Consider the following 19,917-nt stretch of genomic DNA (forward strand, 5'->3'; position numbering starts at 1 on the left):
TGGGGAGCAAAGCACATAGCTTACATTCAGGTAATTATGGTAAGCAGCTTCTTAGCCATCATTTATCATTTTGATGGCCGATTGTATTCATACATTTTCTTGTATGTGCTGGACTTAATTGTCCTCACTCGGTAAGAGAATAGACAAGACAAGAGGGATGTGATTTAGTTAAGAAGACAGTTCCTTTAGTAAAAAGTGCTGAGCAACAACTGGAGCACCACAGACCATCATTCTGTGATGATCATTTGCATTGGTGAGTGGTGCAATGTCCAACCTATTGCTCCCTGTACTTGCCTTGTTGGCATCTGGATGACATCTGTCCCTGCTGAGGGTGATCACTCTTAAGACCACCTGATGGCAGCCCTGTGGCTTCCAGTAAAAGCAAAGTTTTATGACTGGAGGTTGAAATATCACCTTCCACACCAGCACATACAGGTGACAACCACTTCTCTCAAAGATGTTAGTTCCTTCATGGACTATCTTCTGTCTGCCATTCCTCAGCGCAGAGTGGCCCTATCAGCCATGACCCTCATGGTGGCAAGGCAAAACTCCTGGCACATTGCTGCAAGCTCCCAATTTATTGTAAAGGCTTTCCTTCCTCTCCTGTGAGGGCAGTAATCATGCAGTAAGATGTTCTTTTCAGCATGCCAGTAGAAAGGTGAATTGAAATGAAGGCTGTGGAAATGGGCTGGAGATGATGATGAAAGTGAAATGCCTGTAGGCTGGAGAGCAAGAGGAGAAAGATTTCTGGGAAGGAGAACAGCTGTTCTCTAGATATTATCTGTATGCAGAGCCTTCCGCATTTTCCTTCATGTTCTATTCACTTTCATACAAAAGCTATTTTGGGAATTAGACTGAGGCCTTACCAATTCAGCTGTGGGGATTTGCAGGAAGGTTGTGACCTATAAAATGAAAATCTCCAATCTAGGGGCTCAGGGAGTGTCTCATCCAAACAGAGGGAGAGCATATGATGGCAAAGGCACTGAAGCTAAAGAAATGAAGAGGGAAATACCTGTGTTTATCTGTAGTAGAAACATACTCTAGAGTCCAGGTGCATCCTTGAGCAATGTTTTAGTCTTGTTTAACAGCACTCAGTCTATGTGATTGAGCACTGCTCCCTGAGTGAACACAGCATATGAGCAGAAAAAACAACTTACAGGGACTCCACTAACCTGTCTGTTCTGGTTTTTGTAGGGAAGCATTCAGCTCAGTGGGCTTTGGATGATGTGCTTATAGGGATGAATGACAGCTCTCAGACCGGCTTCCAGGATAAATTTGATGGAACTGTGGATTTACAAGCAAGCTGGTACAGAATACAAGGAGGTCAAGTGGACATTGACTGCCTGTCTATGGATACAGCTCTGATGTTCAGTGAAAACATTGGTATGTGTCATCAAACTGCTACATTTTCTATGAGTCTATTCTATCAATTACACATAGATCAAGTTTTAAAAGATGGGAGGTATAGACAAATCCAGGTATTTAGTAATCTGCAGGGAAGAGAAGGCTGGAAAAAGGTGAAGATAGAGGTAACAAATTTGAATGATATTACTGAAAGCATATGCTGAAGGTACACTTTGTTGTTGTTGTTTTTCTCTCTTTTCTTAGGAAAACCTCGTTATGCTGAGACTTGGGATTTCCACGTATCAGCCTCCACATTCTTGCAGTTTGAGCTGAGCATGGGTTGCAGCAAGCCATACAGCAATTCCCACAGTGTTCACCTGCAGTATTCCCTAAACAACGGGAGAGACTGGCACCTGGTGACAGAGGAGTGTGTCCCCCCAACAATTGGCTGTCAGCAGTACACCGAGAGCTCCATCTACACTTCAGAAAGATTCCAAAACTGGAAGAGAGTTACTGTCTACCTCCCACCCTCAACCAAGTGAGTGCTGCTCTTCTGTCTGTTTAGCATGACAAAGGTTTTGCTGATCTAATTTGAACAAACATCCCCCAGCTTGGGAATGTTCTGCATGTCTTTTAAATTTTTAAATGTGTGTTGTCACGCCACCAGAATTTTAAATTTCACTTCAAAATATTTCATCAGCTATAATGTGAACTGTAGGGAATTAAGGAAGTAACAACTTTGATGAGCGAATTCTCGAGTCTTGCCTATAATTTATGACAGTTAAAACAAGAATGCTAAACCAGCTTTTCTAACATTTATGCAATAGGAAGCAAGAATAAATACCCTGTCCCATCCTTTCCTGCAGTAGCGTTTTCTGTTATTGCACATAAGTTGTCATCCAACATTTAGGCGTGTCAGTCACAGCATTCAGTAAGTCAGAACACATGTCATTGGACGTGCCACCTCCACCCTTTTGACCGGGAGGAGAGTTCTGCTGACATCCTCAGGTTATCACATGGCTGTAAATGGATGTGGCAGATGTGCTGGCATCCATCTCACTAAAGAAAACCATGCTCTAGTTTAGGAATGACAGGGCATGATGACACTGCTTACCATTGTTCTGAGTAGTTCTGTAATTCTTCAGAGCACCCTACACATTACCTCTGTCCATTTCATCACCCAAAAAATGCAGTGGTAAAAATGGAGATACATTAAATGAACTGGGCCTGGGGTTCACATTTTGGTTTCTAATTCCACAGTTCATTCCAGAGGGCCATACATCATCTTCCAAAGAGGTTTTTTTTTCCAAAATACTTTCCTCATTTGAGGATAACAAGGGAGTCAGCAGTGACAGCAGTGTGTATGCACCTGCATGTTTGTACATATATATTCATACATTTTTATATATATATATGAACATATATAACCATTGTTTCTCTCTTTACACAACACTTAACATAAATGAACTTTCATTACTTACTTTACTGAAGCAATTTTATTGTTTCCGCTCTGCTAGCAACACATGGAGCTGTCAAATGCTAATGGAAGTACTAATTTCTGCTCTACCACTTTGCTGATCAGCAAGTGTCTCAGCAATGTTCTTTCTTGATTATCACTTTGAGCACCTTCCTTTAGAATATGGTGGAATTTTGCCTAAAAGACTAACCTGAGAAATTTAAACTTCCAGTTTCAACTAGAACATGAAGCTTTTTGAAATAAGGGGGCCATGCTTATTAATATGCTTGTCTTGTGACATCCGTGGGATTTTCTTCATTATTTAGCACTTTATGGAGCAGAATTTTGAATCCTGAAATGCATTTCCTCTGTTTTTAATAGCTCTCCCAGAACACGGTTCAGATGGATTCAGTACAACTATGCTTCTGGAGTTGATTCTTGGGCTATAGATAATGTGGTCCTGGCTACAGGGTGCCCCTGGATGTGCTCAGGGCACGGCATCTGTGATTCAGGTCATTGCATGTGAGTAGAAAACGGCTTAAGCTGCTTCATGGAAAGGATGTGTTTTATCCAGGCCAGATGGATAATGCCTTTTCTTCCCAATGTGTTGCTAGGTGTGACAGAGGCTTTGGAGGTCCATACTGTGTCCCTGTCCTTCCTCTGCCATCTGTCCTGAAGGACGATTTCAATGGTAACTTGCATCCAGACCTTTGGCCTGAAGTCTACGGTGCTGAGAGGGGAAACCTGAATGGTGATACCATCAAGTCTGGAACAGCTCTCATTTTCAAAGGGGTCAGAGATTGCTTACATTGAAAAAAATGAATGAAAACCAGTAGTTAAAAATAGAAAGTAAATTTTCTCTTGTTAGCTCCATATGCTTACATTGAAGTCTTTTGGCTAGAATTTGACATTTTCATTTTTCTTGTCTTTTCCTAAACATGCACCATGTTTTTTCACAGTTGTTTTTTTTATGAACGAATGAGTTTCATCTCTTTGTTGTGTATTGCTTCCATTTGTGGTATAAACTCCTCCTTGACCACCAAAGGAAAGGAATGAAACTCTACATTGAGATTCTTGAAGTGAGCTGTTTGGAAATATGGTACATATTGCAATCATCTTGAAGTCGCCTGATTGTCTCTTTAGTATTTTGAATAATACAAATTAGTCAGGGCTATAGTCTGTGTAATCAATGTTTATGTAGTTTGCCTGTATTTTACTCAATTCTATCCTTTTGATGCTTTCTAGCTCTTTAAAGACCTTTTTTTGTTGACTGCAGATTTCAAAAGGCCCGGAAATATATTTTCTGAATTTCTCAGTTCTTAACAAAATGCATAATAAAAAGACTTTTGTTCACAAGCATGCAAATTCTCAGCTCGCACAAGTCCTCATTTGACGCTGTGAACTCAGGTGCCCCCAAAAAGAGAAGTTAAATAATGTTTGGTGTATAAATCAATCCTTTAAATATTTATTTGCAAAACCTTAACTCCAGGTTAACCTCTTTAGATTATTTAAATCCCAAATCACGAGATGTGAGTTGTCTAAAATTTGCATTGCTTGTTCCTGCAGCTTGTTCCCCTGGGGGAATGGATCTGAGAAAGAAGGAAGCTCTGAGAGGAGGTTTGTCAAACCTGTGCAGAACAGGGACTGGCTCTGGCCCAAGGACCCACAAGAGCAAGCTCATCTGTAGAGATGGACAGGGACTCAGGGGTCCCTATGGGTTTTCCTGTCTGCTCCCTTTCCTTACCAGTCAACAGGTTGCCCCAGAAGAGGATATTTGTACAAAATTTATTTTGAGCTATAAAAAAGAACTCCTAGAGAGGACTGTACGTGCCTGGAAATTAGGGTGCTTGGCCACTGGACAGTTTGCACAAAAAATGAGTGTAGTAGCTTGGACTCAATGTCTAGATCGGTGTTTGCAGATCCAATCACAGCCCAGCAGTTCAGAGCACAAACTCAGTGAGCTGTGTCTGTACCTGTTCATGTTGCTGTGCCTCTGCCAGATCTTGGCTCCCTTTGCCAAGGCTGTCACTGTCCCCATCTTCTGCCTGGGAAAAGGTGTGGTACAGAGAACTTCCTCTCTTGCTGCCACCAGCAGTCAGTAGCAGACAATATCCAGGTAACAATAAGCTACAGAATATCTTCGATAATGGGAAGGGAACTGCTATTCATATTTTATATTCTGTGTTTGCAGGAAGGACTGAGAATGCTTGTGTCAAGAGATCTAGACTGCACTAATACAGTGTACATCCAGTTTTCATTTAAATTTATTGCCAAAGGTAAGATCACTGTTGATTTACTATCACTTCTCTAGCTTTATTAGTACATAGAAGCAAACAGGAAAGAATACAGATTTATATTTTCTACTTCAGTGTATAGTAGGGATCAACAGTTTATGGTAGATTATATGGGAATTTGTTTGAAATTTTGCATCATCCCTACCTTGCTCCCAGCCTACACAGCTGTCTGTGCAATTCCTAAGGAAAAAGTGAACTGTAGTGACATCAAAAATAGCATAGCTAGTAAAGTCTTTGATGAGAAGAGAAACAAAACAGCTCAAGATTTTTTAGAGATTTTCCACTATGTTGGGAAAAAATTAATTTATCTGGGGTTTTTATGACATAAAATGGTGCCTACAGGAAATTACTTAAGGGACTGATAGGAAACTACAGTGTTTTTCATTTTTCAAGCTTCAGTCCACTGCATTAAAATCTCTTACCATATGACTGCCTAATAGGTATCTTAGAGATAACTGAAACTCCATAATTCTATTTAATTGATATGAAGAATAGTCAGACTTTGCAAGACAAGTTTATGTGTCGGTGTAAATAACTTGTGACAGTTCCTCCAGTACAAGGACTTTCATGCCAATGATTCAGTCTTAGCCTGCTCCAAGGCCCTGCCATCCTTGGCCTTAAAAATTAATTATATCCAGGTCTGAAGTGACATGATGGAGAACCACTAACCTGCTTGAAGGTTTGAGTTACTCCCATGAAATTTCAGAAGGTTTTCCCAGCACTGCTGGTAGAATTGGCACTTCCAGGCTGAACTCTGAATGCTGAAACACTCCTTTCCCTTTGGTATAAAGAGGATAGCTATAGCTTCTATGGTAAGCTCAGTGCTCTGGGACTGGACTCTAACTGACTCAACATTTGCCAACAGCTTGAAAATAGTTTTGAACCCCCTCTTTCTTCCTAAATAAGTATCTTAGACAAATCTCTGTATGGACAAGTGAAAATACAGCTCTTTGTGAATTATTATTGATTTTCTTTAATGGGCATTTAATCATATATATTGGGCTATTTATTACTGGGTTTGGTACTTTATCAAAAAGAGACAAAACAGTAACAGCCAAAACCACAATATGCCCCAAAATTATAACATGCCAAATATTTCATATTTATAAGGAAACTCTTCGTGAATACTTCTTTTACAAAACTATGCCTGGTAACGTCTCTTCATATGATCACTGAAAAAATATTTAAAAATACAGTGAGTAAAAACATTGTTCTTAAGGCAGGAATAGCCAAAGGCTCAAGCCTGGATTTTGCCGCTTGATCCACAAGGAGTAAGACCATGAAACTCCAGGAGAAATTGTTCCTTACTAAATCTATATGACTTGTTAGCCCTACTCCTGGATCCAGGACTTAGTCCCAACAAATTCCTTAATGTTGAATACAAATTAATATAGCTGGGCACATCTTGGCCGTGAGTGTTAAAAGCAGTTTGTTGTGTACTGTTAATTGCCACAGATAAGCTGAAATCAGCTCCTGACTGCAAACAGCTCTTCCCTGCTCCATTCCGTGGTGGTAGAATACTTGCACTGGAGCTGAGGGGAGCAGGAGTGTGTGCATCAGGCACTTTGGTTTCAGCAAGTGTGGTTAATTTAAGAACAGAACAAGGGAGAAGCTTGCACAGTGAGTAAGGGATGAAGAAACTGTCCCTTAGTCCTTTTCTTCTGCTGGTTCCTGACTGGGTTTTTGGGGATATGCTATCACTGTGCCACACTATGAAGGGAGCAGAGAGTATAAATCTGTCTGAGTGAGACCTCAGTTCAGAGATACCTTGGACACTGGTATTCATGGACAGCACTGACCAAATACATGCTGAGGGCTGAGCTTGTGAACGGTAACCAGCATCAAGTGTGAGTGCTGGGTTCTAATTAGCATGTGTTAATAGTTAGGGCTATAAAGAGCTTTTGTTTTTCTACTCTTTAAAGCTCAAAGTAAAAAAAATAGGAGGAGCTGGTAGTTAGAAAATGCAAATTTTACTGTCAGTTCTGCTGACTTTTAGGCCCAGCTCAAAGCACAGAATATTGCTTTGCTGTTGTTAAAACATGCTGATAAAGATCCTCAGTGCTTTCCATCAATTATGTTATTTCTGGGCATAAATATTCTCATCCCAGTGTCTGCAGTGAGAGCCATAGACTATACATCTCTGAGGATAGGGACTGTGTCTTTATCTGTGGGTGCTACCAATGGTAATGATAACATCTGGTACCTGGACAAAACAAGCAAATAAATGCTGCATTACTGGAATATGTCTGTAGTAGAAGGAGCAGGTTTGTTCTAATCTAAAAAAGTGTAACACTGAGATAGCTTCTCATCTAAGTAATTATCTGTGATCATATGTATAATGAACAGTAATGCACATTTAGGCCCTATTTCATTTGCATTTTGCAGACAGACAAGCAAGGGAAAGCACAGGAAGATGTACGTGTACAATAGGTGCATAACATCTCAACAGCTTAAGTTGTTGTTAAAGGAAGCCCATGCTTTGTAATAGATGTCAGAGCAACATAATTTTATTTCTAATTGAAGAAGCATTTTTGAACTTACTGGATTTTAATGAACGTAAATCCATGTCCTTTCTTCTCCAGGCACACCCGAGAGGTCTCATTCCATCCTGCTGCAATACTCTGTCAATGGTGGCATAACTTGGCACCTGATAGATGAGTTTTACTTCACCCAGACTACAGATGTCCTCTTTATCAACGTTCCACTGCCCTATGCAGCCCAAAGCAACACAACGCGGTTCAGGCTCTGGCAACCTTACAACAATGGTAAGGAAGAGACACCTCTGGGAATCCAGGTCCATTCTTGCACAGCGCAGTATCTCTAAGAGAGTAGATTTTTTGAACTGAACAATTACAGAGACTTTTAAATCATGGGGGGTTTGTGTTTGAACTCCTTCAATTAGAATTACTGCAGGATTATGTTTACTGTTCTTATAAAGCAGTTGAATGACTTAAAGTGAAGTACCTTCACCTGATATCCCTGGATTGTGTGCAGAAAACCATCAGCTTTGGCCCTGGAGGGAGTGGGAGATCAAGCAACATCAATAAAGTTAACTTCACTCAGGTTCTTCTCATTATTTTTAATGGACCTGATTCTCACTTACACTGAGGCCCCATTAGGACGCTCCAATTATACAAAAGTGTCCCAAGTGTAAATGGGAACTGGGTCTACCTTACTCAGAATTAACTAGGCATTAAAAACCCATTTAGAAAGAGTATGTAGTGAGCAGTTAATCTTTTGATTAAATTGTAAAGGACTGGAAAACCACAAGAGGAACACAGCTCATTCCTCCTGATTACAGGAGATGTGCCAGCTGAAGGAAGCTCTCCTCTGCTCTCAGTTACTGTGAGCACATTTCCTAGCAGAAACTGACACTAACAGCTCTAAAGAATTCCAGCAATCATTTAGACGTGGCAATTCAGTAACAGTTTATTCCAGGTAGGCAAATTCTTAGCACAACCTTAACAAAAAAAACCAACCAAATTCAAATCTGGTCCTGACAATCCAGTTTCAGTTCATTCTTCTGACGTGTCCTGCCAAAATCAATTACATAAACTTTTCTCTAATCAACTCAAACACTTTAAGATAAGTGAAAAAATGTTACACATAATATCTGTCAATTTAATCTTTCCTCTTCAGTTTGAGAATACCAATTTTCTGATGTATATGGATACATAATCCATTGGAGAGAACGAGTTTCAGAGCTTCCATCTCTATGGAAGAACTCCTCCCAGGCAAATACAAGCTGCTGAGTACAAGGACATAGAATGAAATTGCACTTTCAGGCTGCTTGGACTCTGTAGCAGCCGCTCATTTAGATGATTCTTAATTGAATAAAACAATGACAGAATTTCAAAGTAAATGTGATTTAAATAGAAGATAATTGTTCAACAGCCATTGCTTTCCACTCTTAGTTTTGCTGTGACTTCTATAAATTTAAGGGAATAAAAGTTAATTCCATAGGGTCAGGCTGCAGAGCAGTATGGGGACTATTTTCACGGGAAGTGAAAATAGTGAACCCACACTTTTAGCATCCTCTTCACATAATCTGTAAATACTGGCTGCTGTAATGCTCTCTAATAATAATAGTATTAGGTCTTAGTAGGAATATTTCCATTTTCTTTGTAGGCAAAAAAGAAGAAATCTGGATTATTGATGACTTCATTATTGATGGAAATAACCTGAAGAATCCCATTATCCTTTTGGATACCTTTGACTTTGGTCCTAAAGAAGACAATTGGTTTTTCTATCCTGGTGGAAACATTGGGCTTTATTGCCCATATTCATCTAAAAGAGCTCCGTAAGATTCTCTCAGCAATGCAGTAGAAAGAAGTGACTTTGTAAACAGAGTCTAAACACTCCTTTCCTTTATTTACAGGGAAGAAGATTCAGCTATGGTATTTGTTTCAAATGAAGTTGGAGAGCACTCCATTACCACAAGGGACCTGAGCGTAAATGAAAATACTATCATACAATTTGAGGTACTTGTCCTCAAAGTTTTTGCCTTTTTCTTCATGTCCTTCCACGTTCTGCTCTGGCATATTTGCCTAGCTGTTCTGATTGCCAAGTAGAGACTCTAATTGATTTGACATGACTCTCCCTCATGTGAATGTGTCATGATGCTTTTAATGCACAGATAAGGGAAATTTCTGCCTCAAAGTCTTCTACTTTCTTACCTAAATTACTACTTTGTTCATGCCTATACACTTGCACTAATAGCATTAAAGTCCATGTCCTGTGCATTGGAGAGTCACCACTGGCAGGAAAGAGGACGAGCAAAATGTAATGAGGGGGCCAAATGGCCACTTCACAGCCTGCTCCAGGTAAGAGTGCAGCATTTTCACAGGCTGACCAGTGGAGAGCTACAACTTCACCTGTGACAGTAGAAAATAATTTTTTTCTGCCTGCTGGCTGAACTGCACTGTGGTACTATCTCAGAGAGACAAGTTTCTGCTTTCCTTTTTCTTCTGCCCACATCATAGATGCTCTAGATGAGGCTGGTTTTTGGCTATCATGGCCTGAAGTCGTCCCATCTTAAGGAGTTAACAAAAGCTCGTGAATAAGGAGCATATTTTTGTGTTTCTCATATAGTCAGTGGAAACAGGTACCCCAGTGACAACACAGAGTCTAAACTAAACTCTCTGATTTATCCTAGAATATAAACTCTGCATTGGCTAGGGCAGCTATAGGTAGCAGTAACTAGTTAGCCCAGTATTTTTTAGTTTAGAGAGGTCATTGTATTGTCAGTAAGAAACTGGAAAAGAATCTAGCATGTAAATTGCCATGCCACGGTTCCAGACTGCTTTTAACAACAATGTAGCATGTTGTGGCATTAATATGAGGTACATAATAATCAGCAAATGATACAAGTTTATAAAAATTACTAGAATGATACTAAGGGTTTTCCAAGAAAATTAGGTTTAGTTGTGTACTCATGCACACTTCAATTTGTCATGCAACTAATTCATAAATTATTGAATGTAAACCATTTTCTGTTTTAAAATATAGATTACAGCCTGTAGAACAAAAATATTTGAGGTCACTTTAAGATATTCATAAGCCTTCAGAGCATTAACTCAAAATCTACATGTTTACTTCCATATGTGGTAAGAACATCATTTTCAGCTCACTTTTTAAGAACATTAGTGTAAATGAAGGAGTTATGCATAATGCAGTAGAGTTTCTCTCTGTGTCTCAAGAGTCAAAACCTATATTGGGTCAAGCATCTAAGCTTCCAGATGAGTAGACAACCCTTCTAGTCAAATGTAGGTTGATGGGACTCATGTGCACTGAAGAGTGATGAAGGAAACTCAATGTAGGATACTCTCAACATTCATGCACATTTCTAAGTAATGTGTTTTAGAAACAGTTTTTTTTAACAGAACAGCATGATAGAAAGACACTTATTTTTGCTACAAAGACATAGGAATATCAAAATATTACATAGTTCTAATACAGGCCTTATGTTTCATCAGCAATGACTTTTTATTTGTTGCACGGTAAGTACAGTACATCTTATTTTATAAGAGAGTCATTCTGTGAAGGAAATAATTCTTCTTTTACAAAAGCAATTTGAAATTATAAGAACATCTACATATCAGTGTAAAAGAAAAGCAGACTAATCTGCACTGGTTGTATGCAGAAAATGCATCTTAAGAGGTCTCAGATTCTCTATTAAACATTTTGTATTTTTTCAGTAGTAGAACTAGTTTCATTTAAGTTTTCTGCCTTTTCTACTGTTCTTTTTATCAGGAATCTTGTAAGCACACCCTGAGAAGCCTGACACTGACAAACTAAGTTTTGGTGATGTTGAATCTAAATCTCATCCAGCTGTGATGCTCTAGGGCTTTGCCATTATACATGGACGAATAGGTAGTGAGTGTGAAAGCTGAACATATTGAGCTGATAAGCTTCCTTTTTTGAAATGTAACATAAAAGAGGACCATAGTGTAGCTCAGCATTAACCAAAAGTTAGTGTTTGCACTTTTTGTTTGTATATTTCTGCTTTTAATAATGCAGATTTTTTGATGCTGTGGTTACTTCAGTACCTGCTAGAGGACTGCAAGAGCTGGTGCATTTTCTCCAGCAATGTTAGCAGCTCTATTTTGGGATTTGACCAATTAACTTGACAGTTTTCTCTAGCTAGAAGTTGTTGGGGATTTCTTATCACGTTCATGTTATCATAGGCCGTAGTGTGATATACTCATGGACAGGAGGGCAACATGCAAGAGTTCCTGTTCATGTGTGTCCTGAGTGCATCATCCCTGTTGTTAAATAGGTTCCCAAATCACCATTTTCCTGGACTAAATAAATACAGTACCAAATGGGGGAGGCTGACTAAGGTGAAGAATGGCTGGGGGTCCCACAGCCTGCCCTGTGTCACCTTCTGTGTTTGATGCCTTGGTCCCCAGATCAATATTGGCTGCACCACAGACAGCTCCTCTGCTGACCCAGTGAAGCTGGAGTTCTCACGAGACCTGGGGGCCACCTGGCACCTGCTGCTCCCCTTGTGCTACAGCAGCAGCAGCCACCTCAGCTCCCTCTGCTCCACTGAGCATCACCCAAGCAGCACTTACTACGCAGGCACTACCCAGGGCTGGAGAAGAGAGGTCATTCACTTCGGAAAACTGCACCTCTGTGGGTAAGTGTCCAGCTTCTGTTCCTGCCCAGCTGCTTGTTGCTTTGCTTTTATTTCTGTTTTTCACCCAAAATTTCATTCCAGCACAAGAGTGGTGCATAAGAATTGCAGCACTAGAGCAGACCGGAGGACCGATTTTTCTCTGCTTTTTGCCCTGAATGTTAGCTACTGTTCAGGTGATTCCCCAAATCATATTGTGCCTAATGCTGATGTAGAATAACCACAGGCAATTTCCTATTACCTATATATTTAATTAGTGACAGTTTAATAGAAGAGAGTTGCTTGGTGAAATTAATGCAAAACTGACTGTTCGTAGAGTGCTTCGAGTGTTCTTCACAGAACTGCATCAGCCATTTAAATTCACTGATGATATTTTTGCATGAAATTTGAGCTTCATTAGAAAATGCAGTAAAATGTGAGCTAGTATAAGCTTGATTCTACTTCAGTATGAGGAAATGGTCTCATTTAAATACAGTCTCAGCTATATTAGTAATATTCTAAGAAATAACTGCTTCAGTCACTAGAAACTTAGAGAAACAAATCAAGTCGGATGAAAACACAGCGTAGAATAAGAGTATGTGGTAGCAGGTACAGTAATATGTAACTTTTCAAAGTAAAAACACTACTGTTTACTTTTTCAGGAATAGCTATCATCTAGCATCAACTCACTTTATGTAAAAGATCACACCATTAATGATTAAACTGTAGCATGTATGAATGAAAATGAGCTGTGTAACTATGAGACTTTGTGAGTCTATGCAGCTATGGCACTGAGTACTTATGAAACTACTGCAGTCAGTGGGTCCTCCACTAAATAAATGACGCCCATGTGTGCCTCTGAAAGTATGAAAAGACCTTTCTAAGAAATAGGACTCAAGTTTGGAAAGACTGGATGTTTAATAATTTAAGAAAATGTTTAAATTTTAAACTTGAGTTTTCTGGTTTATGACAGTTAACATTTCAAGCACATAACAGGTATCCATCTCTCACCAGCTCACTTGTGCTTCCTGGTTTTGTGCAAAAGCATTATTTTACCCTTGACCTAACCATGCATTCCTCCAAATGAAAATTTTGACTGTGCAGTCTCCTAACTCATTTAAACCTTCCAGGATTTTGATTTAGTCCTCTGTTCCTGAGTGCTTCCATCCTGTTTTTCTACCTTCCTTCCTATTCCTTCCCAACACACCAGGCCAGGAGCCCATTGATAGCAGCCAGACAAGCCCAGCAGTGCAGAGTAGCTTATATGGGACATGCAGTGCATTAGATCCTTGGGCCAGAAGGCTGAAGGGGGGATTTCTCCACCAGAATCCACTGGAAGAACAAGAAAAATTTCCAAGCCTGTCTACTCATGTAATTCTAAAACAATCCCCCAGCCTTTTCATCCCCAAAGTGTCAAGTGGTTATATTTAACAGAGAATAAAGACTTTTGAAGCTATTTCCACTACATATGTAATTTTGGAAATGAATAGATGTTATCAACAGACTGCTGTAAGTAATGGTTAGTATTCCAGTTACATCCTGAAGGTAAGGTCCAGGGCTTGTTGAGCCAGATAAGAAACCCCAAAAGAACTTTAGCAAGACCAGTGGTTCACTCTCTGCTTCAGACATGAGTCGTGCTTCACCCTCACCAGGAGCAACCCTGACAGGAGGAGCTGACACAAATCAGGAAGAAAAATCCAGCATGTGGGGCAAAGGTCTATTCTCAAGAGGAGCTTGTAACACCTCCAGCCTCACACTTGTGTCCTTCACCTCAGGGCACGCTATGTGCAGGAACTCATGCCTTCTGATCAACAAATCAATATGATTACACAGAAGCATCTTATTGTTTAAAATACCCCATGTTCACACATCTCTCAACTTTGACATAATACCTTACTTACACTACTTACACATACACATATCACTCGACTTAGACATTTTCTTACTTACACTTTTTACAACTTCTACATAACACAGTACTTATGCATTCTACCTACTTACGCATTCTACTCTACTTATGCATTTTACAACTTTTTTTCAAGGTTTTTCAGCTTCTTCTCTCCCAATTCTTTTCCAATTTAGCATAGTTTACCTTTCAGCTCTCGATGAATTCCTGATGGCTCTAACAGGTGGGGCACCTGATCCAGGAAAGCAGCATCGAGATGATGACAGCAACAAAACCCATCCAGTGATTAGCAGCCAAGTTAGTCCAGGAAAGCCAAACAACAAGCCAGTAAAGGCCAGAGACCAAATATAAACCTATCCCACCTCTCCCCTCAACCCTTCAGACTGGAGCTTAAAAACCCTCTTGGGGCTGATGTGCTGCAGCTGAAGGTGGAAAGGCCAGGTGAAGCCAGTGAGGGTAATTCCAGCCTGATCCCACTCTGAGGGCTCTGGTAAAAATAACTAAAGATGGTTTGGCTGGGGCATACTATCAAGGTTCAAATACTTTACAGCAGCTACAGTTGATGATTTTGACTTCCAGCAGAACTCTGGTTCTTGGGCGTCTTTCTCATAACACTTAGTAGTGTCCCCACTCACTAATTATCAGTTGTCACCTAAATCTCCTCATAAATATTTCTTTTTAGAAAATCAAGGAAAAAAAATTGTCAGCTACAATTACCTGTGGAATTGATTCACCTGCTGAATTTAGATATCTTTAACAAGACACATTAAACACGCAAGGCAATTAAGTGCTTTTCCCTTCTCAATCTTCTCATTTCCTTCCTCCCTTAAAACGTTTTCTCAACCGAGAATAAAATTAGTCTCTCAAGTGTTTTCCTCATTTCAATTCGTTTTCCCTCCTTCCCCAGTTGTTCCTTTCCATATGCAGCATTGATGCAAGTAGCATTTAGGAGATGAATTAAAAATGACAGGACAGCACCCAAAGGAGAATATAGTTTAAATTAACAACTTGCAATATCAGCCTGATTTAAGATTAAGCTGCCCAAAAGCAAGCTGGATACCTGGTGACATGACAGATCACATTTTCTTTCTGTGTAATTGAGGGTGAGATTCCACCCCTACCAGGTGGTCTCTCTGGGGGCAGGATGGAAGCATGAAGTAGGATCTCACTCTCCAGGAGAGGGTGAAAGTGGCCTGGTCTGACCCACTGTACCCCAAAGCAGAAGAGAATCCACCAGACTATGGCCATTCATCTTCTTCATGAATGATGGAGATAAGAGCAGCTGGATTTTAAATCTTGAAAAATTATGTCTGTCACTTGATTTTGGGATTACAACTAATGAATAATGTTATTTTTATTTCTGTCAGTACTTGGGTTGATTGTCAACATAAAGATGCATGAGGTACTGAAGGAATTAGATCTAGCAGTCAGTTTCTAGAATTAATCTATTTATCAAGCCAGTTCCCACAGAAAGAATAATACATACGTGCATATAATGGTATATGTATGGAATAAAAAAGATGGAACTATTATTTAAAATAGGTACTTTTTATGCCATTTTCAGGTTGGCGAGGTTCCGGTGGTACCAAGGATTCTACCCTGCTGGATCCCAGCCTGTGACTTGGGCCATTGACAATGTGTACATTGGCCCCCAGTGCGAGGAGATGTGCAACGGGCACGGCAGCTGTGTCAATGGCACCAAGTGCATCTGCGACCCCGGCTACTCCGGGCCAACCTGCAAAATAAGCACCAAGAACTCCGACTTCCTTAAGGATGACTTTGAAGGTATCTCTTTTGGGAGGGGGATCTGAATACTGCCTGTCCATCTTAGTGGAACCTAGGGTTCAAGGGATTAAACAGCAAAGCCTTCCTCACCCCTGCATGCTCCTGATTAGAATTTACACCTGGGGGGTATTCCCACAAACCAAGTAATTCAGATGCCATCTGCAAGCATGGTTTGTGAATGTCTGATGCACTGTTAATGCTGGAATACAAAATCTTCATTGAAACAGAACTCCCAGAAACTCTACAGGTAGAAAATAATTTTAGAAGAAAACTGTTTTGATGGTAGTTTGACTTTAGCAGAGACAGAGCATTTGCACATGACGCAAATAGTGGAGTGTCGTTTCTCACTACTAGGGAAATCTGACTGGCCTTACTACAGCAATCACAGTTTCAGAGCAGACCATGTGTCTCAGCAGTGGGAGCCAGTGCTCAGCAGCCTGAGCAGATCCCAAGAGAGGGAAGGCAGGAGGGAACTGAAAGCCTCACACATGCCTGGGCACACAGAGCATCCACGCACACAACTCGAAAACCCCCTTGAGGCTTCCCCCGCTAGCAAGCACGGCAAGAGGAGCATGTTTTGCATAAAGCAGCACCTGTGAACCAAACTCATCCCTTTATAGGTGTTGCTGTTCATTTTCAATTTTGCCAGCCCTTGCTTGCATGCTACCACATGATACCCAAGGTTTCTTTAAAGACCTGAGTATGTTGTTGTTATCTTAAGACAAATGAAGAAAAGTGGAAAACCTGGTGAAAAACTGGAAACTAAGATCCCAGATTTCATACTTCTGGGTTTATTTTGTTTATTTTGTTTTGATTTGCGTCAGCTTTCTAGAATACATGGTATTGGAAACACTGAATATTTCTCAGTCAGCGTGTGATTTTTAATTTATCTCTCTTCCTCTGGAAGTAGCACTTTTGCAGCAGGAGCACTTCAGAGTAAATCATAAATATGTATTCACTGTGTATTCAGGTCAGCTGGAGTCGGATAGATTCCTCCTTGTGAGTGGTGGAAAGCCGTCAAGGAAATGTGGTATCATGTCTGGAGGAAACAACCTTTTCTTTAATGAAGAAGGTTTACGTATGCTGATGACTCGAGACCTAGATTTGTCGCAAGCCAGGTAACACCCTTTTCAAAAGTTCTTTCAGGATTTCATTGAGGAAATAGCATACTGAAGAATAATGCATATGTGATACTTCTCTAGTAAATCAAGCTGACTTACTCTGTGGTCCTCACACTAGCAAATGCTCCATTTTAACCACTGTTACCATGTTAAATTAAATTTAAATTGAACTTTAATAGCATTAGCCATTTAAATGTTGGTTTTTTCCTTGAATAAGAACTCTGGGAATTGATGCCACACCTTCAGTAGTTCATGCAATTTTTCGTTTCTAAACCCATCACATGAGAAATGCTCTGCTTCTCTTACAGTCTGGTGTATTAGGAGCCACTGCTGAAACAGGAGTATCTGCTGAAAGTATAACTCTTACATTTGTCATCTCATAATTCTTTCATTTCTGAAGCTTGTTTTTTTCTTATTGTGCACATTTGTTTCCAATAATTCACTGAGAAATTCCCATCAAGCTGTCACCAGCTATTCAAAACCAAATATTTTAGTGTAGTTACAGTTTATGTTGTATCTTTACAGCCTGCAGAGGAGATATGTGATGAGTGAGACATGCTAAGCAAGCCATATTAAAAAAATTTAGACTAATATGAATTAAACTCCATCCCAGTTGTGAGCATGCTAACAAATAGGCATTGTTTTCTAGTTTATTCTGTGCCTTAGCTGATATTCTTATGTTATTACTTTGGAAAGACTGAATTTTCTCCAGGACTTTTTTTCACTGATCTCTAAATACCCTACTCCTCTCTAATGTGCTGTGGGAAACATTTTAACAGGAATTTTATCTACTTCTTACCTGTCAGCATTGGTATTGAAGCTTTAAATAATGGTTTAATTGTAAAGACTCATGGTCAGTAAAAATGCCTAATATCTAATCATTGTAGCTTTTAGATCAGCACTTAGCTAAACGTCAGTGATGTGTAATCTTAAGGACCCCTGTAATTTGTAAGATTCCTCACAGAAAAATTTTTTCAGATAACTTTTTTTTTTGTTTTTTTGATTAAAACAAACCCCAGTTCTTAGCACTAATTTGATTACTAGACCACTCTGAAACTAAAAGATTGTTTAAGAAAAGATACAAAAGATCTTGTAAGTTGCTCCATTAGACTAAATGATGTTTTTCTTGTTGCTCATGTTCAAAGAACCATCATTTATCTCTTCTCCATGGCTGTTTGTAGCTGGATTTGCATATATTGACCTCAAGGTGTTATATGGAGATAAATTACTTCTGTCTTAGGAAAACAAAGCTGAACATTCAATTTCTTGTATATATACTTATGAAAAATAACAGTTATCAACAAATAACTGTATGTTCTTTTCTGAACAGCAAGGCACACTGCAGTGGCATTGCTGGGAGCTGCTCTTTAGCAACCTAAAGTAATTGCAGTGGGATTTTCTTCATCTCCAGACTGACTCTATCAGCCATCTGCAAAGCACAGCAGATCTGTCTGTGACACAGATGTGCCAAGTTCTGCACAGGACTTGGGGACAAGTTTCAGTTTATGCCAGGAGTGATGAGAACAAGTACCTTTTAAGGGTGCTAGACTCAGTAGTCACATTCCCTTTTCCTTATGGGGAGATCCCCTGAAGAACACAGGCATGCAGTGGTGTCTGTCAGTGCTGCAAGCCACACTCAGCACTTGGGGATTGAAATTAAGTGGACTCTGCAATCCACTGTCCACTGCCATCACATCTATATGCTAAAGAATTTAACATAGGGGACAGTATATCACCCTGATGGTGATACTGGTGGCTGAAACTGCACCACATGAAATGTCAGTAGGGACAGAATATTTTAGGTATCACAGCCGATCAAATTCCTTTCAATTCTGAATTACTAGAAGAATATCCACACATTTGAGTGTTACTAGATTTACAAAAAACACTTTGCTTTTCCATTTCCATTTTTCAAAGCTTTTGCAAAATATCTTTGGGATAAGAAGAGAGATATTTAAAATTATTTTTTTATCTGCTAGACATTGTTACCTACATTCAAGTCGGTTATTACTACATTAGTAAAATCTGAGATGCAAGAATAGCAATGCACAGAAATCAGATGCAACAGAGACAAGGTCACCTGGGTTTATTTCCTTTGAATTATGTGGCAAATGTTGGAGTAAATCTGAGGAGGCAGAAAGACTTGCCAGCAGTGAAGCAAATCCATTACATTTGATATGTTGATCCATGAGGGTACCCAGTGCTCCTTTACAGCACAAGCAATATGTTATGTCTGGGACATGGAGGTGCATATAATCTATAGCAAAATCAGTTATATATAGTAGCAAGAGAAACTGTGAGTCACAGTCAGGACTAGAATTAATTGAATTGTAGGTCTGGTGTTTTATTGGAGCTTTGTCTGCCCAGCACCTCTGTGGTGCACTCCCATCAGATCTACCTGCAGATCAAACCAGAACAAGATTTTTGATGCCAAAATTCTTTTGCACCATTTCATTTAACCACAAGCCAGGCAGCACTAATGCAATAATAATTAGAACAAAAAATACTCTAAAGCTGTGCAAAAGCGGTGCAAACATGAATTAATACTTGTAATATTCCTGCAAGTCCAATAAGTAAATATCATTACAGCACGGTTCCCTCCACTCCAAGTGCACAGTGGAGCTATTTATGAGCATCGGCTGATGGGAAGGATTTCGCAGTTTGATACAAGTCTATTGTGCAGCTTTGGAGAAGCCAATTAACTGGGGGATGAAAGGCTGCTGTCCCTGGGTGGCTTGGGCTGGCTTCAGGGAAGCCGGCACATTTAAACGGTGTAATTTAGACAAATTTCCCAGGCTGACAAAATGGACAAAATGATCCCTGAAAGTGAAATGTGCTTTGTTCTCCTGTCCAGATTTTCTCTGGTTTATGCCAATGGAAAACTGGGATGCTTA

At 39.8% G+C, this 19,917-nt stretch overlaps 1 protein-coding gene across 3 annotated transcripts in view; it reads left to right on the forward strand.

Annotated features, from left to right (window-relative positions):
* Nucleotides 1-19,917, forward strand: part of RELN (reelin) — a 276,616-nt gene that overhangs the window by 222,598 nt on the left and 34,101 nt on the right. For all 3 annotated transcript variants that reach the window (XM_042018399.1, XM_042018400.1, XM_042018398.1), the window contains exons 33-43: nucleotides 1,195-1,383; nucleotides 1,609-1,882; nucleotides 3,182-3,322; nucleotides 3,415-3,592; nucleotides 4,992-5,076; nucleotides 7,677-7,859; nucleotides 9,223-9,394; nucleotides 9,473-9,575; nucleotides 12,006-12,235; nucleotides 15,682-15,902; nucleotides 16,873-17,020. In XM_042018399.1, coding sequence (XP_041874333.1) covers nucleotides 1,195-1,383; nucleotides 1,609-1,882; nucleotides 3,182-3,322; nucleotides 3,415-3,592; nucleotides 4,992-5,076; nucleotides 7,677-7,859; nucleotides 9,223-9,394; nucleotides 9,473-9,575; nucleotides 12,006-12,235; nucleotides 15,682-15,902; nucleotides 16,873-17,020 — 1,924 coding nt within the window. The remainder of the gene's footprint in view (nucleotides 1-1,194; nucleotides 1,384-1,608; nucleotides 1,883-3,181; nucleotides 3,323-3,414; nucleotides 3,593-4,991; nucleotides 5,077-7,676; nucleotides 7,860-9,222; nucleotides 9,395-9,472; nucleotides 9,576-12,005; nucleotides 12,236-15,681; nucleotides 15,903-16,872; nucleotides 17,021-19,917) is intronic.

Source organism: Corvus kubaryi, unplaced genomic scaffold (genome assembly GCF_017639235.1).
Source record: "Corvus kubaryi isolate FWS band 111438036 unplaced genomic scaffold, C.kubaryi_AGA036_p1.0 137, whole genome shotgun sequence".
Classification (NCBI taxonomy): domain Eukaryota; kingdom Metazoa; phylum Chordata; class Aves; order Passeriformes; family Corvidae; genus Corvus; species Corvus kubaryi.